General features: G+C 49.9%; 2 protein-coding genes across 4 annotated transcripts; one reads left to right on the top strand and one right to left on the bottom strand.

The window, feature by feature from the left end:
• Positions 1-360: 360 nt before the first annotated feature.
• On the top strand, positions 361-9,526 carry CA14 (carbonic anhydrase 14; the record flags this gene model as incomplete). 2 transcript variants are annotated; one of them, XM_080690863.1, is made up of 11 exons in its annotated part: positions 361-415; positions 2,752-2,772; positions 4,355-4,534; positions 5,166-5,308; positions 5,800-5,895; positions 6,045-6,111; positions 7,254-7,411; positions 7,497-7,617; positions 7,823-7,843; positions 7,938-8,022; positions 9,460-9,526. In XM_080690863.1, the coding sequence occupies 11 exons, from the start codon at positions 361-363 to the stop codon at positions 9,524-9,526; spliced, it is 1,014 nt and encodes a 337-aa protein (XP_080546989.1). The 2 variants fall into 2 exon arrangements, with proteins under 2 accessions (XP_080546989.1, XP_080546990.1); XM_080690864.1 differs by lacking the exon at positions 7,823-7,843.
• Positions 9,527-10,996: 1,470 nt separating this feature from the next.
• Positions 10,997-13,434, bottom strand: APH1A (aph-1 homolog A, gamma-secretase subunit; the record flags this gene model as incomplete). 2 transcript variants are annotated; one of them, XM_080690698.1, is made up of 7 exons in its annotated part: positions 10,997-11,061; positions 11,374-11,497; positions 11,798-11,925; positions 12,080-12,202; positions 12,397-12,470; positions 12,625-12,795; positions 13,322-13,434. In XM_080690698.1, the coding sequence occupies 7 exons, from the start codon at positions 13,432-13,434 to the stop codon at positions 10,997-10,999; spliced, it is 798 nt and encodes a 265-aa protein (XP_080546824.1). The 2 variants fall into 2 exon arrangements, with proteins under 2 accessions (XP_080546824.1, XP_080546825.1); XM_080690699.1 differs by lacking the exons at positions 10,997-11,061; positions 12,625-12,795 and having other exon boundaries at positions 11,363-11,497.
• Between the last annotated feature and the right edge of the window lie 13,361 nt (positions 13,435-26,795).

The following is a 26,795-nucleotide window of genomic DNA, read 5'->3' as shown; positions in this document are numbered from 1 at the left end:
TGCCTGCCGGCAGCCCAGGCACCTACCCCTCCCCACGTACACCCGTCCAGAGCCACCTTAAAAGCTAGAGGCAATTGTAAAGTCGCTGGCCAGCAAGTGGAGTGGAGACTACAGAGAGAGAGAGAGAGAGAGATACAGAGAGTGAGAGAGGCCGGAGAGGGAGAGACCAGACAGAAGCTTGTCCTGGGACCCAGAAACCCAAGGTACCCTACTGAAAACCAACTCCCCTGGAAGTCCGCTGTGAGCCTGAGAGAAAGATAGGAATATACTCCAGGCCAGGAACGCCTCTCTTTCTCTCTCCCAGCTCTGGTCCTCCAGTCCCCAAACTCTGGGTCCCCTGGGCCCCTTCCTGGGGATACCATGTTGTTCTGCGCTCTCCTGCTAGAAGCCACCTGGATCCTGGCTGCAGATGGGGGTAGGTACCACAGACTGAACGGTGAGTGTCCGTGTGTCCTCTGGGCAGATGTCCACATTCACCGTGTGTGCTTAGTGGGGGGAGGAGAGGTGTAAAAGGAAGCCCGGGAGCTGGAGTAACAGGCTCAGGGGTGGGGAGGCGCCTGCTCCCCTACTTCTCCCTTTTCAGCCCTGCTGTTACTGGGGTGGGGGGAGCTCTAGCCAGGGCTGGGGGGGGGTGCCCCCACACAATGAGCGAATTTCTTTGCAGGCTACAGATTTTGTCCAGACCTCTTTTCCCACCACCGGAGAGCCAGGCCGCCCTCCTATCTTCTTTATTTATAAAGTCCACTGATTAGGACGCCGAAGAGGACTGGGGAGTGAGGGGCACATTCCTATGAGGCCCTGCTATCTTCTTTATTTATGAACTCTGACGATTAGGGAGCCAAAGGGGACTGGGGCATGCAGGCACATTCCAATGCGGCCTGTCCAACCCAGATTCTGACCTCCTCCTGGTCGCCTCGTGGCGAGGTCCTTTCTCCATTCTGCGGAGTGACTAACTCATGTCTCAGTTCTCTCTTAAAAGTCATAGCAATGCCGGGCGTGGTGGCCCATGCTTATAATCCCAGTTCTTGGGAGGCTGAGACAGGAGGATCAAAGTTGGAGGATAGCCTCAGCTACTTAGGGAGACCCTGTTTCCAAGTAAAGAATTAAAAATAGGGCTGGGGGTATAGCTTGGAGGTAGAATGCCCCTGGGATCCATTCCCAGTACCACCAAACAAACAAACAGTCATAGCCATGAGAGTAAACATTTATTTAGTCCTTTACAGTTTATTACAAAGAGTTTGCAGGCACTTCCGGGAGGTGAGGATTCTTGGGGGGAAGGAGGGACTCCAGAAGTGTCCAGGGACACCTACATCTCTCTTCTGTGTCTCTGCTGCCTAGAGCAGTGTCTGGCGCATAGTCGATGAGCAGTTAAGGTTTTTTTTTTTTTTTCTTTAAGAACAAGGTGAGGGGCCTGTTTCCAAATCAGAAGGAGAATAAAAGTGGACAGAGGGCAGGGGAGCCTAAAGGACAGTCACAACCTTTATCCTAGGACAAAGAAGAAACGGGAAAGAGGAGGAAGAGATACTGAGTCTGCGGTCCAGGAGTGATGGGAGGGGAGGGGAGGGCGCCTCCACTGAACCAGGGAATTGCAGTTGTTGGGTGCACGAAAGGCTCCCCCAGCCTCCCGAGCTGCTTTGGAGAGCGAGCCGGGCTGAAGAATGGGCCGCTGGAATGGAGTGGCAGAGGCCCCAAGACATCTCCAAGGCAGGGGCGGGGAATTGAAGGAAATAATAGAGAAAGAAGGTAAAGTATTTAGTCATTTTCTCCCAAGTTGCTGGCAATTTATGCCACTAAAAACCTACAGGAGAGACTCCCTCTCCTCCTTAGAAACATTTGGGGCCGGGTGGGGGCTGGCCCCGCAGACCCCCAGCCGTCTTGGCCAGAGACGGACTGCTCGGACTGTTCGAGAGCGGGGCATGTGACCAGCTGGCAGCTTTCCTTTCCACACACAATGCTTTACTTTCATCCTGTCCTGACCAGCCTTGGCTGCTGTGCCCACCCACCACCTCAACCTAGGGTAGACCCTGCCCGCTCCCGCCCTCCCCGAGCAGGAGCTCCTGGAGATGAGGGCTTCCTCCAGAGCCCCTGGGATCAGAAAGGTGGCATTTAAGTATTAACTTAAAGTACAACTCAGTGTCTTCCTATCTGCAATGCTTCAAGTCAAAGGCATCATTTTCCCTACTTCCTTCAGTAGCAGACACATGTGAATGAGTGCGTGCGCAGCGCGCGCACACACACACGCACACACACACACACATTCTCTCTCTGAACCTTCCTTTCTTCCTCATCCTCATCCTCCAAATCCCCTGCCCACGTGCTCACCTCACCTCACCCCACCCCAACCTTCTACGCGTTGGATTGAACTGGCTCAGACGGAGAAAACTCAGGGTGATCTTTTCAGTGTGGGATTGACTTGGCCTCGGCTGGAGGGAAGTAAAGGTTGGGCCACTGCACCGCACATTCGATCCGAGTTAATTTTAGTCCCCAGGCTTCCTCGCCCTCCGTTTCCCCTCCCCCTTTACTCAGCAGGCACTGCACTGCCTGGTGTTGATCTTAAATAGGCCCCCCGACCTTTCCACCACCGAGGTGTCCGGTTTCAGGGCTTCCTTTGGGAAGTGGAATGGAGGGAGGTGAGATCTGAGGAGGAGGCGGAGCGGTACCCGGCCGGAGCAAGGGAGGGCGAGGGAGGGCGGAGGCCAGGACCCTGCCCCAGGCTGTACTGGCTGTAACCCAAACTACTCTGCCTTGCAGATCCCCACTGGACCTATGAAGGTGAGAGCGGGACTCCAGGCCCACGGACGCCCCTTCCTCTCGTTCGCTCGGGGACCTCCTCACCTGCCAGGAAATCTTGTCCAGTGGGTGGGGAGGAGGTTTCCTTCAGATTCACACCCCTCCCCTCCTGTCTCCATCTCCCTGTGACCTGGGTTTTGCATAAATGGTTCCTAGACCCTGTTCTAATCATTAAATCCCACACCTCCTGATTCAGCATAAAAGCCAATGGAGTCCTTGGTAAATCTGTGTGGGAGCCAGGGAATTGGAGTGGAAAGAAAACTGGGTGGGGAGAGGGACCCTGTGGCGCGAGCTCTCTCTTGGAGGCTCAGTCCAGCCCCCAGCCTGCGCCTGGAATTCAGAGGTCAGGGGTGGGGAAGAGGCTGGGGGAGGTGGAACTCCATCCCTCTGAACTACTGATTAATGATTTTACTCCAGCCAATGCCAGGTCCCGTCTCAGGTTAGAACTAATGACAGAACGTCAGGCTATCACTAATGACAGAACGTCAGGCTATCGGAATCCCAAAACCACTTGATAGGGCATCCCCAAGGAGACCCCACCTCTCTAGAATCACCTGTTTCCCCTCATTTTATTACTTCTATTCTCCCATCCTGCCTCTCTGGGTATTCAGGCTGTCTATCCATCTCCTCTTCCCCCATTCAGCTTTCTTGTCCTTCAGCTCCAGGTAAGTGCAAGCCTCTCTGATTCAGCAGGGAAGTTGGGGGAATCATCCCAGGCAAGGGGACCTGCCAGGCAAGGTCCAGCTGGGGCCAGGCATGGGCATGGTCCCAGTATTTGGGAAGCTGACACAGGAGGATCCAGGTTCGAAGCCAACCTCAGCCTTGAGACCCTGTTTGAAAATTAAAAAAAAAATGAAAGCCAGGCATGGTAGCGCTTGCTTGTAATCCCAGCATTTGGGAGGCTGAAACAAGAGGATCATGGTTCAAGGCCAGCTTCAGCTACTTAGTGAGGCCCTTTGCAACTCAGTGAGACTCTGTTTCAAAATAAAGAATAAAGAGCCAGGTGGGCATGGTGGCACACGCTTGTAATCCTAGCATTCAGGAGGCAAAAATCAGAGGATCCGGGTTTGTGGATAGCCTCGGCTACTTAGCGAGGCCATGCGCAACTCAGCGAGATCCAGTTTCAAAAATAAAGAGACTAAAAAATTAGAGCTGGGGGTTTAGCTTGGAGATATAATGCCCTGGGTTCCATCTCAGTACCACAAAGAGAGAGAGAAAGAGAGATATGGGGGGGAGATAGAGAAAGAAGAAGAAGAAGAAGGAGGAGGAAGAGGAGGAGGAGGAGGAGGGGGGGAGAGGAGGAGGGAGAGGGAGGGAGAGAGAGAGAAGGAAAGAAAGAAAGAAAGAAAGAAAATAAATAAGTGCTGGGAGCATAGCTTAGAGGTAGAGTTCCCCTAGGTTCAACCCCCAGTACCAAGGAAGGTCCAACTGGTTCTTGTACCTCACCCAGCCCTAGGTGGGGAGAGTATGTTTCTACCTCCACACAGATGGATAACTTGGCAGGGGGCATTGAAGGGTGGCTGGGGCTGGAGGGCAGAACAAATGTCCATGGTACCCCCACCAGGCCCTCATGGTCAGGACCACTGGCCAGCCTCTTACCCCGAGTGTGGAAGCAATGCCCAGTCCCCCATCGATATCCAGACAGACAGTGTGACATTTGACCCTGAGCTACCCGCCCTGCAGCCTCATGGATATGACCAGCCTGGTACCGAGCCTTTGGACCTGCACAACAATGGCCACACAGGTAAAAGCCCAGCCTCCAAGGAGTTGAAGGCTCTGCTTCAGATTTTAGGAGTCAGGGGAAAGAAACACGGTCATAACTTAGGAATTTTCAGAAAGTTCCATCCATAAGCTGGGCGTGGTGGCGCACGCTTGTAATTGCAGCATTCGGGAGGCTGAGACAGGAGGATCAATCACGGTTCGTGGCCAGCCTCAGCTACTTTGTGAGGCCCTTTGCAACCCAGTGAGACCCTGTTTCAAAATAAAAAATAAAAAATATTGGGGTGTAGCTTGGAGGTAGGATGCCCCTGGGTTCCAGCCCCAGTACCGCAAAAAAAAAAAAAAAAAAAAAAAAAGAAAAGAAAAGAAAAAGAAAAGAAAGCTCCATTCATGAACTTGGAGATAAGGGATTGGTGATCGGGCTCCTGTAACTCAGGTGGGAATGAAGGTCTTTGACAGCTAGGTTAATGTTATAGCACTGAGCTGATCCTCATTGAAAAGAGGGAATTGGTGCTAGGAACACTGGCCCCAGGGAGGAACTTGGTGCTAATGTGGGAGAAAAATGGAACAGGAGGGCCGAGTCTCCCCAGAAATGGGGCAGCTGTAGAAATGGCCCATATTCCTCCATCAACCCCAGCTTGCTCTTTTTCTCCCAGTACACCTCTCGCTGCCCCCGACCATGTATCTGGACGGACTGCCCCATAAGTATGTAGCTGCCCAGCTCCACCTGCACTGGGGCCAGAAAGGATCCCCGGGAGGCTCAGAACACCAGATCAACAGTGAAGCCACGGCTGCAGAGGTGCCAGGGACAGGAGCTTGGACTGGGACACAGAGCTAGTGGGGACGGTCGGTCCCGGAGCAAGGAAAGAGCTGGGTGCTGGGAAAAGTCATAATGGCCAGGCGTGGTGGCGCAGACAAGGAGGATCTGGGTTCATGGCCAGCTTCAGCTACTTAGTGAGGCCCTCCATAACTTAGACCCTGTTTCAAAATGAAGAATAAAAAGTAGGGCATGAGGTGTAGCTCGGAGGTGAATGCCCCTGGGTTCCATCTCCAGACCCGCAAAGAAAAAAAAAAAAAAGTAAAATGACTAAAAAATAGGGCTGGGAGTGTAGCTCAGAGGTAGAATGTCCCTGGGTTACATCCTCAGTACCGCAAAAAAGAAGAAAAAAAAAAAGGCCACGCTTTACGGGACAGAGCTAGGGCTCACTGGGGTCATGGGGTGGCTAGGGTCAAGGCCCCAAATGGGGTATGGAGACATCCAATGACTCAATTCCCTCCGCCTTCGTCCAGCTCCACGTGGTACATTATGATGCTGATTCCTACAGCAGCTTGAGCGAAGCTGCCCAGGGGCCTCAGGGGCTGGCTGTACTGGGCATCCTGATTGAGGTCAGTGCCCCAGACCCCCAAGGCCTCTCTCCTCTTCTGCCTCCCCACATCTCAGCTGCTGCTGGCTTCTCTCCCAATGTGGGCAGCGACCCGTCCGACCACTTATTTTGTCCATAATGTCTTGTTCTCTCCCTTTCTACCTCTTCTAGGTGGGTGAAACTGAGAATCCAGCTTATGAACACATTCTGAGCCATTTGCATGAAATAAGACATAAAGGTGAGCCCTAAAAACCCATAGTGGTGGCGCACACTTTGATCCCAGTATTGGGGGGGGGTGGCTGAGACAGGAGGATCGCAGGTTCGCCGACAGCCTCAGCTACTCAGTGAGGCCCTCTGCAACTCAGTGAGACTCGGTTTCAAAATAAAGAATAAAAAATAGGGCAGGGGGTGTAGCTCGGAGGTCGAATGCCCCTGGGTTTCATCTCCAGACCCACAAAATAAACAAATAATAAATGACCTAAGCCAGGCATGGTGGCACATGCTTGTGATCCCAGTACTTGGGAGACTGAGACGGAGGGATCACAGGTTTGAGGTCAGCCTCATCAACTCAGTGAGGCTGTCAGCAACTTAGCAAGACTGTTTTCAAATATAAAATAAGATAGAGCTGGGGGTGTAGCTCAGAGGTAGAAGGACTCTCCATTCCATCCCCAGCACCACAAAACAAAACAAACAGGAATGATCCAAGAAGCCTTGAGAGGAGGCAACTTGTTAGGGCCAGTGGGTTTTGCTTTGGGGAACCCTGTCTGGGTGAGCTGGAGTACAGTGAGAGGGTAACCATGCGCTGGGCGTGGTGGCGCACACTTGTAATCCCAGCGTTTGGGAGGCTGAGACAGAAGTATCGCAGGTTCACAGATGATAGCCTCAGCTACTTAGTGAGGCCCTTTACAACTCAGTGAGACCGTTTCAAAATAAAGAATAAAAAATAGGGGTGGAGGTGTTGCTCAGAGGTAGAATGCCCCCCCGGGGTTCAATCCCTAGTACCCCCAAAATTAAAATAAGGAAATAAATAAATAAAGTTGGGGGAGTAGCTCAGAGACAGAATCCCTCTGGGTTCAATCCCCAGTACTGCCAAAAAATAAAAAATGAGAGCTGGGCGTGGTGGCGCATACTTGTAATCCCCGCGCTTGGGAGGCTGACACAGGAGGATCGCACGGGTTCGAAGCCAGACTCAGCTACTTAATGAGGCTCTCAGCAACTTAGTGAGACCGTTTCCAAATAAAATAGTAAAAAGGTCTGGGAGTATAGCCCGGAGGTAGAAAGCCTCTGGGTTCCACCCCCAGTACCACCCAAAATAATAATAATAATAATAAATAATAAAAATGGGGGGGCAATCAATGAGTCCTAGTCTGTTGTCCCCAGATCAGAAGACCTCGGTGGCTCCCTTCGATGTGCGAGCACTGCTCCCGCCGGACCTGGAGCGGTTCTTCCGTTACAATGGCTCTCTCACCACTCCCCCCTGCTACCAGAGCGTGCTCTGGACAGTCTTCAGTGAGAAGGCCCAGATTTCACTGGGACAGGTGAGTGGCGGCGAGGAAGAGAAGCAGTTGTCATTTCAGACCCTTTCACCCCCCAAAGCGACTTCTGCCCTCTTCGATTCCTCAGCTGGAAAGGCTTCAGGAGACGTTGTTCTCCACAGAAGAGGAGCCCTCTGAGCCCCTCACACAGAACTACCGAGACCCCCAGCCTCTCAACCAGAGGACTGTCTTGGCTTCTTTCACCCCAGGTGACTGCAGGGCTCACAAGAGATGGGGGACCAGGGACTCAATGGCCGGAAGTAAGGAACCCTGGGAAGGAAAAGTACTTACTTGGACTGGGAACCACCCCCATCCCCAGGGGGGTGGTGACTTTCCCAGGCAGAGAAGCAGCCTGTGGCTCCCAGCTGGGATGTGGTTGCAAGCCCCGCTGACCCAAGCTTTCTCCCCCTACAGTGGGATCCTTGTATACCACAGGTAAGACAGCCCTACTCGGCGCAGGGAGCCGGCTGGGAAAGCTCGGGATCTCTGATAGCCCTTAGCTGACCCCTTCCTCCTTTATCTTTCCCAGGTGAAATGCTGAGTTTAGGTGTGGGGATCCTGATTGGCTGTCTCTGCCTTCTGCTGGCCGCTTATTTCATCGTTAGAAAGATTCGGTGAGGTCCTACTTTCCTTCAGTCTTTCCTATTAAAAAGCATCCTCCTGCCGGGCGTGGTGGCGCACGGTTGTAATCGCAGCATTTGGGAGGCTGACACCAGAGGATGGTGGTTTGCAGACAGCCTCAGCTACTTAGGCCCTCCGCAACTCAGCGAGACCCGGTTTCAAAATAAAGGATAAAAAATAGGGCAGGGGGTGTAGCTTGGAGGTTAGATGCCCCTGGGTTCCATCCCCACCCCCAAAAAAAAGCATCCTCCTATCCCAGGATTTGGGAGGCTGAGACAGGAAGATCACAGTAGTTTGAAGTCAGCCTCACCTACTTAGGCCCTTTGCAACTCAGTGAGACCCTATTGCAAAATAAAGAATAAAAAACAGGGCTGGGGACATACCTCAGAGGTAGATAGAATGCCCCTGGGTTCAATCCCCAGTACGAAAAAAAAAAAAAAAAAATCTGGGTATAGTGGCGCACGCTTGTAATCCCCCAGTATTCTGGAGGCTAAGACAGGAGGATCATGGTTCAAGGACAGCCTCAACTACTTAAGTGAGGCCCTTTGCAACTCAGTGAGACCCTGTTTCAAAATTAAGAATAAAAAATAGAGCTGGGAGCCAGGCATGGTGGCGCACACTTGTAATCCAGCATCTGGGAGGCTGAGACTGGAGGATCACGGTTCGCGGAGAGCCTCAGCTACTGAGGCCCTCTGCAATTCAGTGAGACCCTGTTTCAAAATAAAGAATAAAAAGAAATAGGGCAGCTCGGAGGTTGAATGCCCGTAGGTTTCATTTCCAGACCCGCAAAAAATAAATAACAGGGCTGGGGTGTAGCTCAGAGGTAGAGGTAGAATGCCCCTGGGACAGCCGGGCGTGGTGGCTCACGCTTGTAATCCCAGCATTCGGGAGGCTGAGACTCGAGGATCGCGGTTCGCGGACAGCCTCAGCTATGTAGTGATGCCCTCTGCAACTCGGTGAGACCCGGTTTCAAAATAAAGAATAAAAAATAGGGCAGGGGGTGTAGCTCGGAGGTAGAATGCCCCCGAGTTCCATCTCCAGACCCGCAAAAAAAAAAAAAAAAAAAAAAAAAAGAATGCCCCTGGGTTCCATCCCCAGTACTAAAAAAAAAAAAAAAAAAAAAAAGCATCCTCCTTGCTAGGCAAAGTGGCACACACCTGTAATCCCAATATTTGGAAGGCTGAGACAGAAAAATCACAGGTTTGAGGCCAGTCTCAGCAACTTAACAAGACTCACACCAACTTAGCAAGACCCAGTTTTTTCAGAGTGGAAAAAAAAATAGGGCTGGGAGTGTAGCTCGGATGTGAAATACCCCTGGGTTCAATCCTCAGTAGCACAGGGGGTAAGCGATAGATGCACCTCTTCTTCTACCCGGAATCTGTTTCCCTCAAGACGCTCATCACTCCTATGAACTGTCACCCCCCTTCCAGGAAGAAGAGGCTGGGAAGCCGTAAGAGTGTGGTCTTCACTTCAGCGCGGGCCGCCACGGAGGCATGAACACCTTCCCCTCCGTGATGAGAAAGAGCTGTTACTTCAGACCCTGGACACCTCGGACCCCTCCCCTGACACCTGTCAGGGAGTTGCTAAAATGGGTGCAGGGACTGGTTAGAAAATACAGCTAGGAGTAGTAGGCAGATACCCTTCCTTCTCTGGATAATCCCTCACACAGAGGTAAAGTGCTCATTCAAAGAATAGCAGAGCCCTTGGCCTCTCCAAACACAGAGGCGGAGATCAGGAGCCCCGTGTCGTAACTAGGTTTAGTTGTAGGGGATGTGCCCCAAGGTCCCCACCTCTTACCTTTATGTTCCTTCCCCCGGATATATTGCAGGATATTCCCTTAGGAAAAAGGCCTGTTGCTGGGGTTATATATTTTTTTTTGCTCAATACATTTGAGAATTAAAGTTTCTGACCTTATTCTGGCTTATGCTTTGGGGCTTTTGAGGGTACCAGAGTTCTTTAATCCCTCGCGTGGTAGAGATGGGCAAAGGATGGGGGAGAAAGAAGCCTGAGCGGTTAATTCCCTTTATCCCACCCCTAGAAGGAGACATCCACTTCTGGAAAATACTTAACCCCAAGTTTCCGACACATTAATCCACTAGCTCAGATTTCTGCCCTTGCACCAGTGCTCCGCTTGGAGATTAGTTGGTTGCCAGGGTGGGAAGGACGCTGGACGAGAGATGTGGGAGGGCAGAGAACTCGATTCACATGTCACCCCCTCCCTCGGAAGCCAAGTTCCCCCACAATTACAAAGTCCTTTTTATTAGTCAAAATCACAATCACCTCGATTAAAAGGATGGGACATTCCACCCTCCGCAGAAAACGATAGAGTTCATAGAAAACCTCCCCACCCCTCCCGCACCCAATTAAAAACTAGAAAAAAACCCGCCCGCCTTCCCTGCGATGTGGCGGTCATCTGCCTCCTCCAGGGGCACTGAGGCTCTGGAGTGGCCCGCTCACCCCGGCACCCTCCACTTCACCTTGGGGAGAGGAGGGCTGCTGGTGGCCAAGGAGGTTCAAACCATTAGTTCCAGTAATACCAGTTCCCAAACATGCACTTCCTTCCTTTCCCCCAGGCCTGGGCCCCAGGGGGAAAGGGGAGAGAAAGGAGCCCAGCCACGGGGAGCCATGGAGGTGGGATGGGATGGCCCAAGGAGGCTAGGAGAAGACCAACACACCTCCTCCCTCCCCCCACTTGAAGAAACTAAAAGGCAGTTTGGGGTTTTTAGCCCACCAAAAGTAGTTCCCTTCAGACCTGAGAAAAAGACCAAGGTGTCCAGCCTGGGGAGGGGGTGCTGGAGAACTCAGAGTGTCTCTACCCCTGAGCCCCATCCATTTCATCTCCAGGGCAATGGCTAACCTAGGTCCCTTTTCTTGGCAACCTGCACTGTCCAGAACTGGAGATGGAGAAATACAGGGCGAGGAGATCAGGAGGGCACCCCGGGCCCAGGGGTCCCCCCCCAGGTTCCCTCAGTCCTCGGGTGGGATGCGCAGGGCAGAATACACCATCACCCGACTGTCCTCCTGCCGTCGGCCTGCAGAGGGGAAGCGGGGTGAGTCATGGGCCGGGGGAGGGCAGAGTACTGACACACAGGGAGTCCTGGACAACAAGGGGGTCCCCCAGGTGGTGGGGATAAGTGCAGACTCGAACCCGCCAGTCACTGAACCCAGGCTGCTCCTGGGAAAGCTCAGAGACTAAAGGTCACAGAGGACAGACCGAAACCCTGAAGGTGGTGGGCTAGACCAGCGAGGAGACGGAGGATGTGGGCAATGGACCCGGGCCGGGGCTGGGTTCAGTCATGGGCAGGTGGGATCTCAGGCGACCGGTCCAGGTAGTCAGTCCTTACACGAGAGGCTGCGCTGGATACTTCGGAGGGACCCTCCGGCTGTGACGAAGGCCCAGAGGCCCATGGAAACGGTGACGGCGTAGATGGGCAGCAGGCTGGCCTCGTACCAAGGGTTCAGGAACGTCTGGGAATGAGGTTAAGAGAAGAATGGAGGTTAGATTCTCCCCCTGCCCAATCCCCAGACTGTCTCCATATTCTTCCCCAGGTATCTCATTCAAATTCCCCCCTTTCCCTTCAAGGGGACCTTTTCTTTTTAGCTCTCTCAGTGTCCTCACACCGACACCTAGGTGATGGGCCTCTGGACACTCACCTTACTGTCTCGGCCCAAGACTGGCTCAACTGTTAAAATGTGAAGACACATTCCCCCAGCCCATTCACCATACAGTGTTTCTCTCCCTACCTCAGGCCCCTAGCTCCAACTCACCAGTCCCGATGTCAGTAGGTGACTCCCAACCACCAGGCCCAAAGCCCAGTACCGTCTCCTCTCACAGGCATCAAAGAACACAACTCCCCAAAAGGTGTGGAGCAGGATAATGGCTGCTGTCAGAAAGGCTGCAGGGAGGGAGATGGGGATGAGATACATCCCTGATCTTCTCCCAGCCTCCTGAGATGCTGAGCCAAAGAAGTGTCCCCGGGAAGGCCAATCAATCAGATCAGGGCCAGGGACGGACGGGGCATGAAGGCAAGACTGGAAGCGAGCCCTTACCTGAAGTCAGGAAGTAATAGGGTGAGTCTCCATGGATCCCAACCACACCTGGCCCAAGGGCATCGGCCAAAATATTGATAACAGAGAAGACACCACTGATGATGCCGAAGGAGAGACCGGAAACTAGGGGGAGGGAGGGCCTCGTCAATGCCACAGAGACCGCTGGAGCCTCAGCACCAGGGGCCCCTCCCCATTGGCGTGAGGTTCTCCCACACCTGCTCTCCCTCCAGGCCACTGGGAACAGGTGGGGTTTTAGAGATCTCCCTAGGAAAAGGGGGTGTCCAGCTCCCTCCTCTGGTTCCTCGCCCTTGGCTCACCATAGGCCATCTGGCGGATGGAGATGGGTGATCTTCCGTCCTCACTGAGCGAGGCTAGCCCCTCGTCGGCCTTCCTGGGATGGGAGTGTGGAGCATGAGGGAGGGCGGGTGCCTCTTTCCCTCTACTGTCGTCTGTAGCACAGCTTTCAAAGCACCACCCAGGGGCTGCCCCACCTCCCTAGGTGAAGCCCTTTGTCCCCTCCCCTCCCGGTCACCCCATCTTCTTACTTCAGCAGCTTGTAGTAGGCAAAGCGGAAGGCCTCCTGGAGAAGGACAGAGACAGCAGCACCAAAAATCAGGAGGCCATACTGAAGCCGGGCATCTGACTGGTCTGTCACATGGACCAAGATGAACCAGACCACTGAGGCCAGGAGCAGGGAGACCAGCCAGAAAAATGCCCTGAGAAAAGACAGGGGCGGTGAGACGGGCGGGGTAGGGGCGGCCAGTACAATCCAGGACGGGAACCAGCCAAGGCTGCAGCATAGACAGTGGAATTACACTTCCGGATGGTCAGGGACCGTGAGAGCTGGTGCCGCCGCCAAGACTCATCCCTAGGAATCTGGGTGCAGGGGAAGGGTCGGTAGAAATCTGATTAGAGAGTCGTAGGAGAGGAGAACCAGAGTGCGCCTGCACGGAAAGATGAGGCATCCATTCCAGAGCCTCAAGGCACCGGCTGGCCGGCTGAGGTCAGCACAGCCCCTCGCGAGCCTCGCCCCGGGCCTCCTCCGCCCGGAGGCGCACAGGAGGGATCTGTGTGATCTTAGGAAGGCGGAAACCAGCTGCTTCGGTAAAGGGCAGATCACCAATCCCCGACCCGACCCTAGCCAACCTTCACCTCCAACTTCTCATCTCCTCCAACTCCAGCTCCCAGGCTCGCCCCAGGTCCTCCAGCCCCTCCCGCGCCTCTCCACGACCCCAGACTCACCCCGCGACCAGGATGATAACGCGGAGCGGGTCCCCGGCCACAGTGATCAAGAAGAGCGCGAAGGCTGGGCCGAACGCCACGAAAGTGCATCCGAAGAACACCGCAGCCCCCATGGCTGGGCGGCCGGGGCGGGCGGGCTCCGGCCGGGCGAGGGCGAGGGAGGCGCGCCCGGGAGCCCGCGCGGAGGGCGGCGCGACCCCACGAGGGGCGCGGTGCAATGTCACCCCCGGGCCCCGGGGGGAGGGGGCGCGAAACCCCGGAGGAAGGTCCGCCCGACTCCGTCTACGGAAGCCGAGGCGGGGACAATCCCGGCCCAGCCCCACGGCCACCTCCCAGCCAGTCCCCACCCCGGAAGGAGGCCGGCCGCGCCGCGGGGCCTGCCGGGAGTTGTAGTCCCCGGGGCTCCGCGTCCAGACACAGGAGGCTGCGGCGGGTCGGAGGGCGGGCGGGGCAGGCCAGGCCAGACACTGATTCCGGGGTTCATTTGCGCCTGGGCCTCGGTTTCCTTCGTTTCTTTGTGGGAAGAGGGTGGTAGAAACCCCACCTCTTCTTGGAGGACTGCACAGGGGGAAGATCCTGTTTTAATCCCAGGAACAGATACAAAGAGCACAGGATAGGGGTTGCAGGAAGATAGGGACGGGTATTGTTCTTACTTGAATGAGAGGAAATTGTCCAGCGCTGCTGCCTAAGCTGAGACTTAAAAGCAGGCGATCTCTGGACAACATGGACTACAGTGTGTCCCAAAACGCCTTCATCTGCAGTCTGCAATGGCAGATGTGGAGAGAAGCGAGAGGAGCTGGGCAAGAAATGCTAAGTAGTTGAGAAAGAATTTCGGAGTTAAAAACAAAAACAGTTAGATGGGGTTGAGAAAAAACTGCAGGCATTTCCCTCCCCCGCCCCACCCCAGTCGGCCAATTCCTTTTATGTCACACTTCCTCTGTTTATTTTCTGGGGAAAAAAATTATCTTCAGTGGTATTTTTGCCTCAGGCTGGGGACAGAGATTTCATATAAGAATGAAAGAAAGTTAAAGCAGGAGAAGAAGGTATGAGCACCTGCTTTGGAATGGGGAGGGATTGATCCTTAGGGAGGATGTTCAGGCAAAGGAATTCCAGCTTGGAGAGTGGGGGAATCTGGAATTTATTTTGTTTGGTTGTTGTTTTCTTTGGTTGTTTTTTGTTTGGTTGTGGGTTTGTTTTTTGTTTTGTTTTGTTTTGTTTTGTTTTTCTCGGTACTGGGGATTGAACCCAGGGGCATTCTTCCTCTGAGCTACATCTCCATCTTATTATTATTATTATTATTGTTATTATTATTATTATTATTATTTTTGGCAGTACTGGGGATGGAGCCCAGGGGCATTCTAACTCCGAGTTACACCCCCAGCCCTAATTTTTATTCTTTATTTTTGAAATAGGGTCTCACTAAGTTGTCGAGGGTCTCACTAAGTAGCTGAGGTGGGTGAGAACCTGCAATCCTCCAGTCTCAGCCTCCCAAGTACTGGGATCACAAACTTGTGCCAGACACCATGCTCAGAATATGTTCCTTTTTTTGTATTGGGATTGAACCCAGGGGCATTCTACATCTGAGCTATACCCCAAGCCTTTTTTTCTTTTTTTTTTTTTGGTCGTACTGGAATGGTGGGACCCAGGGGCTTTCTACCTTCGAGCTATACTCCCAGACCTATTTTATATTTTATTTGGAAACGGTCTCACTAAGTTGCTGAGAGCCTCACTAAGTAGCTGAGGCAGGCTTCGAACCTGTGCGATCCTCCTTTCTGAGCCTCCCAAGTGCGGGGATTACAAGTGTGCGCCACCACGCCCGGCTTATTTATTTTTTGAAACAGGGATCTCACTGAGTTTCAAAGGGCTTCATTAAGTAGTAGCTGAGGCTGTCTGCAAACCACAATCCTCTTGTCTCAGCCTCCCAAATGCTGGGATTACAAGCGTGAGCCACCATGCCCAGCTTCCTACTTTTTATTCTTTATTTTGAAAGAGTCTCCCTAAATTGTGGAGGACCTCACTAAGTACCTGAGGCTGTCCTTGAACCTGCGATCCTCCTGTCTTAGCCTCCCAAGTACTATGATTATAAGTGTCGTCCCAAACACCTGGCTGAATATGGGCTTTGAGAATGTTATTAACGTACCAGAAATTATAGAAATTGTTTGAAGGGAACCAATATTCCCAGAAGATATATATATTATATATATATAATTTTTTTGTGTGTGGTACTGGGGTTTCTGGAAACCCTTCTACCTCCAGGCTACACTCCCAGACACCTATTTTTTTATATATATTTTTATTTGGAAATAGGGGCTCTTAAGCCAGAGAGAGACCTATCGAGGCTTCGAACCTGCGCTATCCTCCTGTCTCTGCCTCCCAAGCGCGGGGATTAAAAGCGTGCGCCACCAAGCCCGGCCAGAAGTGATTTATAATTTAATGCCTGCGTGTACACTCACATAGCTATGTTATGCTTTTTTCAGGAAATTCTGGAAAGGAGTTGAGGAATAGATTTGCACAGAAAGTCACCAAACAAATCTTTTCCCAAAAAGATTTTCCAGAGTTGGGCCTGGTGGCACACGCCTGTAATCCTAGTATTTGGGAGGCTGAGACAAAAGGATCTCAGGTTCAAGGACAGCCTCAGCAAGTAGTGAGATGCTCAGCAAACTAGTGAGACCTTGCTTCGAAATAAAAAATAAAAAAAAATAGGGCTGGGGGTGTAGCTTGGAGGTAGAATGTCCCTGGGTTCAATCCCCAGTACTGAAAAAAAAAAAAAAAAAAAGAGGTCTACTTCTGTAGCTCTGAAGGGAACTACCATGTAAACTGAAAGAAAGTGGGAGTGGGGCACGGCCACCCCTGCAGGGAAAGACCCTCTCTGCTTCCTTCCTTCTTCCATCCTGCGTTCAGGAAATTGAGAAAAAATTGAGATGAGGTCAGCACTGACCAGAGAGGAAATAGCTATCCTTGGCTGAGAGATTTTTATCAGAGGCATCACAGCAGGTACTTTGAGAATCAAACAGTCCTGGGTAAATGTTCCCATCCTCCATAACCAAGGCCAGCAGAAGAAGACTATGTGTGCGTGTGTGTGTGTGTGTGTGTGTGTGTGTGTGTGTGTGTGTGGTACTGGGGATGGAACACAGGGGCATTCGACTTCTGAGCTACACCCCCAAACCTATTTTTTATTTATTTTTTTTCTTTTTTACAGGACTGGGGGATGGAACCCAGGGACGTTCCACCTCCTACCTATACTCCCAAACCTATCTTTTATTATTTATTTTGAAATAGGGTCTCACTGAGTGGCAAAGGGCCTCACTAAGTAGCCGAGGCTGGCCACACACCGAGATCCTCCTGTCTCAGCCTCTCAAATGCTGGAAGTGTGCACTACCACGCCCGGCTTCCTTAGTCCTATTTTTAATTCTTTATTTTGAAACAGGGTCTCATTAAGTTGGGGAGAGCCTCACCAAGTAGCTGAGGATGGCCATGAACCTGAGACCCTCCTGTCTCCGCCTCTCAAGTACTGAGATTACAAGCGTGCACCACCACGCCTGGCTTAAGGGGGACTCTTTTTCCAATCTAGAAAAAAATGCTTGGTCCTTCCTCTGTGCACCTCCACCACGGCGATGGAGACTGCGACCAGGCTTCAGGGAAAAGAGCGAGGCTGGATGGCCGTGGTGAGTTAGGGACAGCAAGAGGGAAGGGCAGCTTTTTTTCCTGGACTGGGAGGAAAGAAGAGAAAGGAAAGGGTAAAAGCTTCTTGGTAAACTTTTCTTTTCTTTTTGGTGGTACTGGGGTTCCTGGAAGCCCTTCTACCTCCAGGCTACACTCCCAGACCTATTTTTTATTTTATTTTTGGAAACAGGGTCTCTTAAGCCAGAGCGGCTGGCTTCGAACCTGTACGATCCTCCGGTCTCCGCCTCCCAAGCGCGGGGATTACAAGCGTGCGCCACCACGCCCGGCTGGCTGACTTTTCTTTCCTTCCTTCCTTCCCTCCTTCCTTCCTTCCTTCCTTCCTTCCTTCCTTCCTTCCTTCCTTCCTTCCTTCCTTTGTGGTACTGGGGAATGAACCTAGGGGCATTCTACCTCTAAGTTACAGACCCCAGTCCGATTTTATTTTTATTTTTATTTTTTAAAAAAGGTCTCACTAGCCGGGCGTGGTGGCGCGCACGCTTGTAATCCCGCGCTTGGGAGGCAGAGACAGGAGGATCACGTAGGTTCGAAGCCAGCTGCGCTGGCGTAAGAGACCCTGTTTCAAAAATATAAAATAGGTCTGGGAGTGTAGCCCGGAGGTAGAAGGGCTTCCAGGAACCTCAGTACCACCAAAAAAAAAAAAAAAAGGTCTCACTAAATTGATGAGAATCTATTTGCTGAGACTGTCCTCACACCTGTGATCCTCCTGTCACAGCCCCTAAGTACTGGAATTACAAGTGTGTGCCATTGGTAGACTTTTCTTTGAAAATAGTGGCTGGAGTCCTGATGGCACCTTATTTAGGTCTGAAACCCACTTTGAGTCTGGCCTATACTCCCAGTACTTGGGAGGCTGAGACAGGAGGATCACAGGTTTGAGGACAGCCTCAGCGGCTTCGTGAGACTCTCAGCAACCTAACGAGACCCTGTTTCAAAAATAATAAATAGCCGGGCGTGGTGGCGCACGTTTGTAATCCCCGCGCTTGGGAGGCTGAGACAGGAGGATCGCATAGTTTCGCAGCCAGCCTCAGCTACTTAGTGAGACCCTGTTTTCAAATAAAATATAAAATAGGTCTGGGAGTATAGCCTGGAGGTAGAAAGCTTCTGGGTTCCACCCCCAGTACCACCAAAAAAAAAAAAAAAAAAAAAAAAAAAAAAAATAATAATAATAATAATAATAATAAAAAGGGCTGGGGTGTAGGTCAGAGGTAGAATGCCCTTGAGTTCATTCTCCAGTACCTAAAAATAAAAATAACTTTAAAAGCCAGGCATGAGCCGGGTGTGGTAGCACACACTTGTAATCCCAGTTTTTGGGAGGCTGAGATGGGAGGGTCGTGGTTCAAGGACAGCCTCAGCTACTACTTAGTGAGGCTCTTTGCAACTCAGTGAGACTTTGTTTCAAAATAAAGAATAAAAAATAGAACTGGGGTGTAGCTCGGAGAAGGCTCCTGAGTTCCATCCCTAGTACCACAAAAAAAAAAAAAAAAAAAAAAAAAGCCAGGCATGGTGGCCCATGCTTATAATCCCAGCATTTGGGAGGATGAGACAGGAGGATCACAGTTCATGGACAGCCTCAGCTACTTAGGCCCTCCACAACTTAGTAACCCTTTTTCAAAATAAAGAATAAACCAGGCGTGGTGGCGCATGCTTATAATCCCTTCACTTGGGAGGCTGAGACAGGAGTATCATGCAGGTTCAAAGCCAGCCTCCACTGGCTTAAGAGACCCTGTTTAAAAAAAAAATATATATATATATAATAAAAATATAATATATATGTATGTATGTGTGTATATATATATATATATATATATATATTTTTTTTTTTTTTTGGTGGTACTGGGGATGGCAACCAGGGGCCTTCTACCTCCAGGCTACACTCCCAGACCATAGGGCCCCTGGTTGCCATCCCCAGTACCACCAAAAATAAAATAAAATAAAATAAAATAAAATAAAGAATAAAAAATAGGTCTGGGGCCAGGCATGGTGGCGCACGCTTGTAATCCCAGCGCTTGGGAGGCTGGGACAGGAGGATCGCACAGGTTCGAAGCCAGCCTCAGCTACTTAGGCTTTGAGCAATTTAGTGAGACCCTGTTTCCAAATAACCTATAAAATAGGGCTGTGGGTGGAGCCGGGAGGTAGAACGCCCCTGGGTTCCATCCCCAGTACTGCAAAAAAAAAAAAAAAAATAGGGCTGGGGGTATCTCTCGTAGGTAGAGTGCCTCTTGGTTCCATCCTCAGTAAAAAAAAAAAAAAAAAAAAAAAAATTAAAAAGAGCTGGAGGTGTAGCCCGGAGGTAGAATGACCCTGGGTTCAATCTCCAGTACCAAAAATGAAAGCCACTTTGGGCCGGTGCACGCCTGTAATCCCAGCGACTGGGGAGGATGAGGCGGGAGGAACACACGTTCCAGGCCAGCCTGGGCAACTGAGCCAGAACCAGTCTCAGAAGTAACAAGGGCTAGGGATGTGCCTCAAGGACCACTCTCCCTGGGCTCAATCCCCAAACAAACAACCTCCCAACCACATCAGCTTTTCCATCTGGACAGTTCTGGTTAAGACCGCAATAACAGAAGATCTAATCAGCAAGTAGGCGGAGAATTCCGCCCCATGGGAGAAGAGTCCTGAGTCCCAGCAGCTCCATCCCCAGCTTCAGAGGCGCAGGGGAGGCGGGGTAAGTTTGGTGGGAAACAGTGTAATTTCCTCTTTTTACTTTGACAGCGAGAGTGCAAACCCAGAATGGATGTCCTCTTGGTAGCAATCCTTGCCGTGCCACTGATCCTGGGTAAGTCCACAGCTCTGCCGGAGCTTTTGCACCAGATTGTCTGCCATAAATGGGGAGGGGGGCGAGGAAAGTGTGAGGGGAGACTTCGCTTGGGGCTTGACTACGCTTTCTCATCTGTTTCCTGGACAATTAGAGTACTGGAAGACAGAGCCAGAGGCCAGGAGGAAAGCAAAGCCCTATCAAAACAGAGAGGTTAGCTGGGCGTGGTGCCCCATGCCTTTAATCCCAGTCCTTGGGAGGCTGAGACAGGAAGATTACAGGTTCGCAGCCAGCCTCAGCAATTTGGTGTGGCCCAGCCCAAATTAGTGAGACCCTCTTTCAAAATAAAGAATAAAAAAAAAAAAAAAGAAAAACAGAGCTGGGGGGTGTAGCTCAGAGGTAGAATGCCCCTGGGTTCAATTCCCAACACTGCAAAAATAAAGAAAGAAATAAAAATAGCCGGGTGTTTTGGTACAGGCTTGTAATCCCAATACTTGGTTGTCTGAGACAGGAAGATCACAGGTTCAAGGCTGCTTAGTGAGCCCTCTGCAATTTAGAGACTCTATTTCAAAATGAAGAATAAAAAATACAGCCAGGTATGGTAGCCCACGCTTGTAATCTCAGCATTTGGGAGGCTGAGACAGGCAAATCGCAGTTTGCAGACAGCCTCAGCTACTTAGTGAAGCTCTTTGCAACTCAGTGAGACCCTATTTAAAAATAAAGAAAAAAAAATAGGGCTGATGGTGTAGCTTAGAGGTAGAATGCCCCTGGGTTCTATACCAGTACCATAATAATAATAATAATAATAATAATAATAATAATACAATAATAATAAATAAAGCTGGGAGCTGTGCATGGTGGTGCACACTTGTAATTCCAGCATTTGGGAGGCTGAGACAGGAGGATTTTACAGGTTCAAATCCAGCCTCAGCTACTTAGTGAGGCTCTCAGTAACTTAGTGAGACCCTGTTTACATATAGAGTAAAATAGGTCTGGGAGTATAGCCCGCAGGTAGAAAGCCCCTGGGTTCCACCCCTAGTACTGCAAAAAAACAAAACAAAACAATAATATCTGGTGTCAGATATTGTGTGTCATGGTGGCACTTCTTGTAATCCCAGTATTTCGGAGGCTGATACCCGAGGCTGGCAGCCTCAGTTACTTAGTGAGGCCCTGTGTGAAAATAAAGAATAAAATATAGGGCTGGGTGGGGAACTCGGAGACAGAATGACTTGGGTTCAATACCTAGTACTGCAAAAAATAAATATAGAGTCAGGCGTGGTGGCACATGCTTGTAATCCCAGTACTTGGGAGGCTGAGACGGGAGGATCGCACAGGTTCGAAGCCAGCCTCAGCTACTTAGTGAGGCTCTCAGCAATTTAGTGAAACCTTGTTTCAAAATAAAATATAAATATAGATCCCTGGGTTCCATCCCCAGGACCACAAAAACAAACAAATAAATAAATATAAAAATAATAGAAATAATAATAAGGGCTGGGGTGTAGAACAATGGTTTCTTGGGTTAAGTCTGGGGGAGGGGGGGAGAGAGAGAGAGAGAGAGAGAGAGAGAGAGGGAGAATAAGAATGAGCTGTGTGTGTGTATGTGTGTGTCTTAGGTAAGATGGAGCCCCAGACTAGACTAAACGTAGTTGTTTTGTTTTGTTTTGTTTTGTTTTGCGGTACTGGGGATGAAACCCAGGGGCATTCTACCTCCGAGCTATACCCCCAGCCTTATTTTTTATTCTTTGTTTTGAAACAGGGTCTCACTGAGTTGCAGAGGGCCTCACTAATTAGCTGAGGCTGGCTGCAAACCTCTATCCTCCTGTCTCAGGGTCCCAGATGCTGGGATCACAAGCTGTGCCGCACCTGGTTTAAACTCAGTTGTTGTATTTTTTCCCACCAGAGTTGTACCAGATAAGAGGAACTCACTTAAGTGAGAGCAAAAGAGAGAAGTAGATTCTTTAAAGTTAAACAGTATGAAACTAGTGAGGGAAGTCAGGGTATTTCTGTGCCCAGGGAATAGGAGAGAAAAACCCTCCTATTAAGACACAGATGTGGGTTGGCCTTTATTTTTATTTATTTGTTGTTGTTGTTGTACTGGGGATGGAACCCAGGGGCATTCTACCTCCAAGCTACACCCCCAGCCCTATTTTTTTATTCTTTATTTTGAAACAGGGCCTCACTGAGTTGCAAAGGGCCTCACTAAGTAGTAGCCTAGGCTGTCTGCGAACCGCGATCCTCCTCGCTCAGCCTCCTGAATGCTGGGATTACAAGCGTGCGCCACCACGCCCGACTCGTGGGTTGGCCTTTAAAGTAGTGGAAAGCTGGCTGCCTTCAGGGACAGGGTTCCTAGAGCTTGGCTCTAACCTGGTGCAGTGCTAGACCCCTACAATCCCAATACTTGAGAGACTGAAATAGAGGATCTCAGGTTCAAAGCTGCCTCAGCTATGTCGTAAGAAGCTTGTTTCAGAATTAAAAATAATATTTGGGAGGCTGAGACAGGAGGATTGCAGGTTCGATGCTAATCTCAGCAATTTAGTGAGACCCTCAGCAATTCAGTAAAATCCTATTTTGGAGGGGGGTTATTTTTGTGGTGGATGCAGAGGATTGAACCTGGGGACACTCTGCCTTAAAGATACACCACAGACTTATTTTAGTTTTTGTTCTGAAACAAAGTTTCACTAGCTTACTTAGTCTTACTACTTTGCTGAGGCTGTCCTCAAACCTGATTCTTTTGTCTCAGCTTCCCAAGCACTGGGATCACAGGTATGTGCCACCACACCTGGCCGACCCTATTTCAAAACAAAAAATTAAAAGCCATGTGTGGTGGCATATTTTTGTAATCCCATTACTTGGGAGGCTGAGGCAGGAGGACTACAGGTTTGAGGACAGTCTTAGCAAGTAGCCTATCAAACTAGTGATACCCTGTTTCAAAATAAAAAATAATAAGCTGGGCCAGACTCAGCTACTTAGTGAGGCCCTTTGAAACTCAGTGAGACCCTGTTTCAAAATAAGAATAAAAAACATGGCTGGGTGTGTAGCCCAAGGTAGAATTCCCCTGGATTCCATCCCTAGCGCGCGGGTGTGCGCACACACACACACACACACACACACACACACACACACACACACACAGGAACAATAACAAAAGAATAAGAAAGAATAAGCTGGATGTGTGGCACATGCTTGTAATCCCAGTACTTGGGAGGCTGTGACAGGAGGATCATAGGTTCTTGGCCAGCCTCAGCTATTTAGTGAGGCCTCCACAACTTTGTGAGAATCTTACTGTTTTACAATAATGAATAAAGAATAAAAAATAGGCCGGACATGGTGGCACAGGATTGTAATCCCAGCATTTGGGATGCTGAGACAGGAGGATCACAGTTCACGGACAGCCTCAGCTACTTAATGAGGTCCTCTGCAACTCAGTGAGACTCTGTTTAAAAATAAAGAATACAGAGATGGGCTTGGTGACACACGCTTGTAATCCCAGCATTTGGGAGGCTGAGATTGGAGGATCGCAGGTTCACGGACAGCCTCAGCTACTTAGTGAGGCCCTTTGCAACACAGTGAGACCCTGTTTCAAAATAAAGTATTAGCCAGGCGTGGTGGCGCATGCTTGTCATCCCCGTGCTTGGGAGGCTGAGACAGGAGGATCACACAGGTTCAAAGCCAGCCTCAGCTACTTAGTGAAGCTCTCAGCAATTTAGTGAGATCCTGTTTCCAAATAAAATATAAAATATGTCTGGGAGTATAGCCCAGAGGTAGAAAGACCCTGGATTCCACCCCCAGTACCACTAATAATAATAATAATAATAATAATAATAATAATAATAAATAATAGGAGATGGAGGTATAGATCGGAGGTAGAATGCCCCTGGGCTCAATCCCCAGTACTGCAAAAATTAATTAATTAAGGTTAATTAATTAAAATTAAAAAGGGTTAGCAAGGAGTGGTGGCGCACGCCTGTAATCCCCCGCTTGGGAGGCTGAGACAGGAGGATCGCACAGGTTCTAAGCCAGCCTCAGCTACTTAGTGAGGCTCTCAGAAACTTAGTGAGACCCTGTTTCCAAATAAAATATAAAAAAATAGGTCTGGGAGTATAGCCCGGAGGTAGAAAGCCTCTGGGTTCCACCCCCAGTAACACCAAAAAATAAATAAATAAAATAAAATAAAATAAAAAAGGGTTGTGGAGTGTAACTCAGAGGTAGAACGTCCCTGGTTGCATTTCCAGTACCACACACAAAAACAAATAAATAAACAACTAGGGCTAACGGTGTATGTAACTTGAACATAGAATGCTCCTGGGTTCCATCCCCACCACACAAAAAATAATAAATATAAATAAATAAATAAATAAATAAATAAATAAATAAATAAAATAGGTCTTGGAGCATAACTCAGAGGTAGAGGGCCCCGGGGTCAGTGGGCCTGCCGCGCAGTGGAGAGGTGGGGGCATCTGGGCTCCTTCCAGCCTTTGTCCCCCGTCTGCCAGGTGGGTTCATTGTTTCCTTCTGGCCCAGATCCCTGTGTCATGAGCTTGGAGCTCAGGGAAGTGGTTAGCAGGAGCCCCAGAGTTCTTGATCCAATCATCAAAGCCAGGTATTTTTAGTTCTGGAGAGGAAGAACTCCTGACGGCGCTGGGTCCTGTAGCCCAGCTGACTCATTTTAAGACGGCGGATGTTAAGTAACTGGTCAAGGCTACGCGGCCCGTGAGCGGGGAGCAGCGAGGCTGGAAAGAAAGCGCACATCTCAGCGTCCCGGGTGTGTGGTTATTTGTGAGAGACGCTGATAAACATCCCTTGGGATGCAGGCGGAGCTCCGCGCCGATCTGGCCCCGCACGTCCCTGGCTCAGTCCCTAGCAATGAACACCAAAAAAAATTTTCTCAAATACCATACATTCTGGAGCATACTGAACAGAAGTTTTTATTTATTTATTTATTTATTTATTAACGTATTTTTTTGTGGTACTGGAGATTGAACCCAAGGACATTCTAACTCTGGGCTACACCCTCAGCCCTGTTTTTAAATTTAATTTAATTAATTTTTATTTTATTTTATTATTATTTATTTATTTATTGGTGGTACTGGGGGTGAAACCCAGAGGCTTTCTACCTCCAAGCTATACTCCCAGACCTATTTTATATATTTTTTTATTTTTTTATTTTTTTTGGGGGGGTCTAGGGATGGAACCCAGGGGCATTTGACCTCCGAGCTACACCCCCTAGCCCTATTTTTATTCTTTAGTTTGAAACCGGGTCTCACTGAGTTGCAGAGGGCCTCACTAAGTAGCTGAGGCTGTCTGCGAACTGCTGTCCTCAGGTCTCAGCCTGCCGAATGCTGGGATTACAAGTGTGCGCCCCCACGCCTGGCTTATATTTTATTTGGAAACAGGGTCTCACTAAGTTGCTGAGAGCCTCACTAAGTAGCTGAGGCTGGCTTTGAACCTGTGCGATCCTCCTGTCTCAGCCTCCCAAACGTGGGGATTACAAGCGTGCACCACCACGCCAGGCTTTATTTATTTATTTTTGGAGTCCTGAAGATGGAACTCAGGGGCATTGAACCTTCAACCTACATCCCCAGCCCTATTTTTTAGTCTTTAATTTTTAAACAGGCTCTCATTAAGTTTTGAACCTGTGCAATCCTGTCTCAACCTCCCGAATGCTAGAATTACAAGCGTGTGCCACCATGCTCAGCTTGTTTTTTATTTTGAAACAGGGTCTCCAGGCATGGTGGCACATGCTTGTAATCCCAGCACTTGGGAGGCTGAGACAGGAGGATCACACAGGTTCGAAGCCAGCCTCAGCTACTTAGTGAGGCTCTCAGCAACTTAGTGAGACCCTGTTTCCAAATAAAATATAGAATAGGTCCAGAAGTATAGCCTGGAAGTAGGAAAGCCCCTGAGTTCCACTCCCAGTAACACACACAAAGAAAAGAAAAGAAAAGAAGAGAAAGGAAAGAAAGAAAGGAAGGAAGAAAGAAGGTCCTACTAAGTTGCAGAGAAACTTATTAGGTTGCTGAGGCTGGCTGAGAACCTACGATACTTGCGTCTCAGCGTCCCCATGTACTGGGATTACAAGCATGTGCCACCATGAATAGAAGGTTTGGTGTTTGGAGGTGTGGAAACTGAACCCCGGGTCATTCTACATCTGATACCTCTGAACCATATACACAGCCATCCTTGTTAGAGTCTCATTAACTTGAAAAGGCCTAAATTGCTGAGGGTGATGCAAACCTGTAATCATGCTACACCGAGGATTCTACCTCTGAGCTGTACCCCAGGTTCCTAAGAGCCTCACTAAATTGCTGAGGTTGGCTGTGAACCTGCGATCCTCCCGTCTCAGCCTCCCAAGTGCTGGGATTCCAAGTGTGCACTTCCGTGCCTGGCTGATTCTTGTGTTTTTAATTTCTGGTCCTTATCTTCTTTATATATATTATATGAAGACTTTTTTTCTTTTTAGGTTTCACTCTCCCTTTGCGTTTATAGTATGTGAAGGGGCCTGTTTACTATACGAGGAGTTCCTGAATTGAAAGGGCACAGCCAGGCTTGATGACACATGTCTATAATCCCAGTACTTGGCAGGCTAAAATAGAAGGATCGCAGGTTCAAAGCCAGCAATTTAGACCCTCCGAAACATAGCAAGACCCTGTTTCAAAATAAAAATAAAGCTGGGCATGGTGGCACACGCTTGTAATCCCCGCGCTTAGGAGGCTGAGAGGAGGATCGCGTGGGTTCAAAGCCAGCCTCTGCTAGTTTAAGAGACCCTGTTTCAAAAAAAAAAAAAAATAGGTCTGGGAGTGTAGCCCAGAGAAGGGTTCCAGTACCACCAAAAAATTAAATAAATAAATAAATAAATAAATAAATAAATAAATAAATAAAACAAAACAGGGCTGGGGCTCGGCGTGATGGCACACCCATGTAATCCCTGCATTCAGGAAGCTGAGACCAGAGGATTGCAGTTTGCAGACAGCCTCAGCTACTTAGCGAGGCCCTCTACAACTTAGTGAGACCCTCTTTCAAAATAAAGAATAGGCTAAA

The sequence above is a fragment of the Muscardinus avellanarius genome (genome assembly GCF_963383645.1).
Source record: "Muscardinus avellanarius genome assembly, chromosome: 3".
Lineage (NCBI taxonomy): Eukaryota > Metazoa > Chordata > Mammalia > Rodentia > Gliridae > Muscardinus > Muscardinus avellanarius.
Note: the sequence above shows the minus strand (reverse complement) of the source record. Positions and strands in the feature narration are given on the sequence as shown.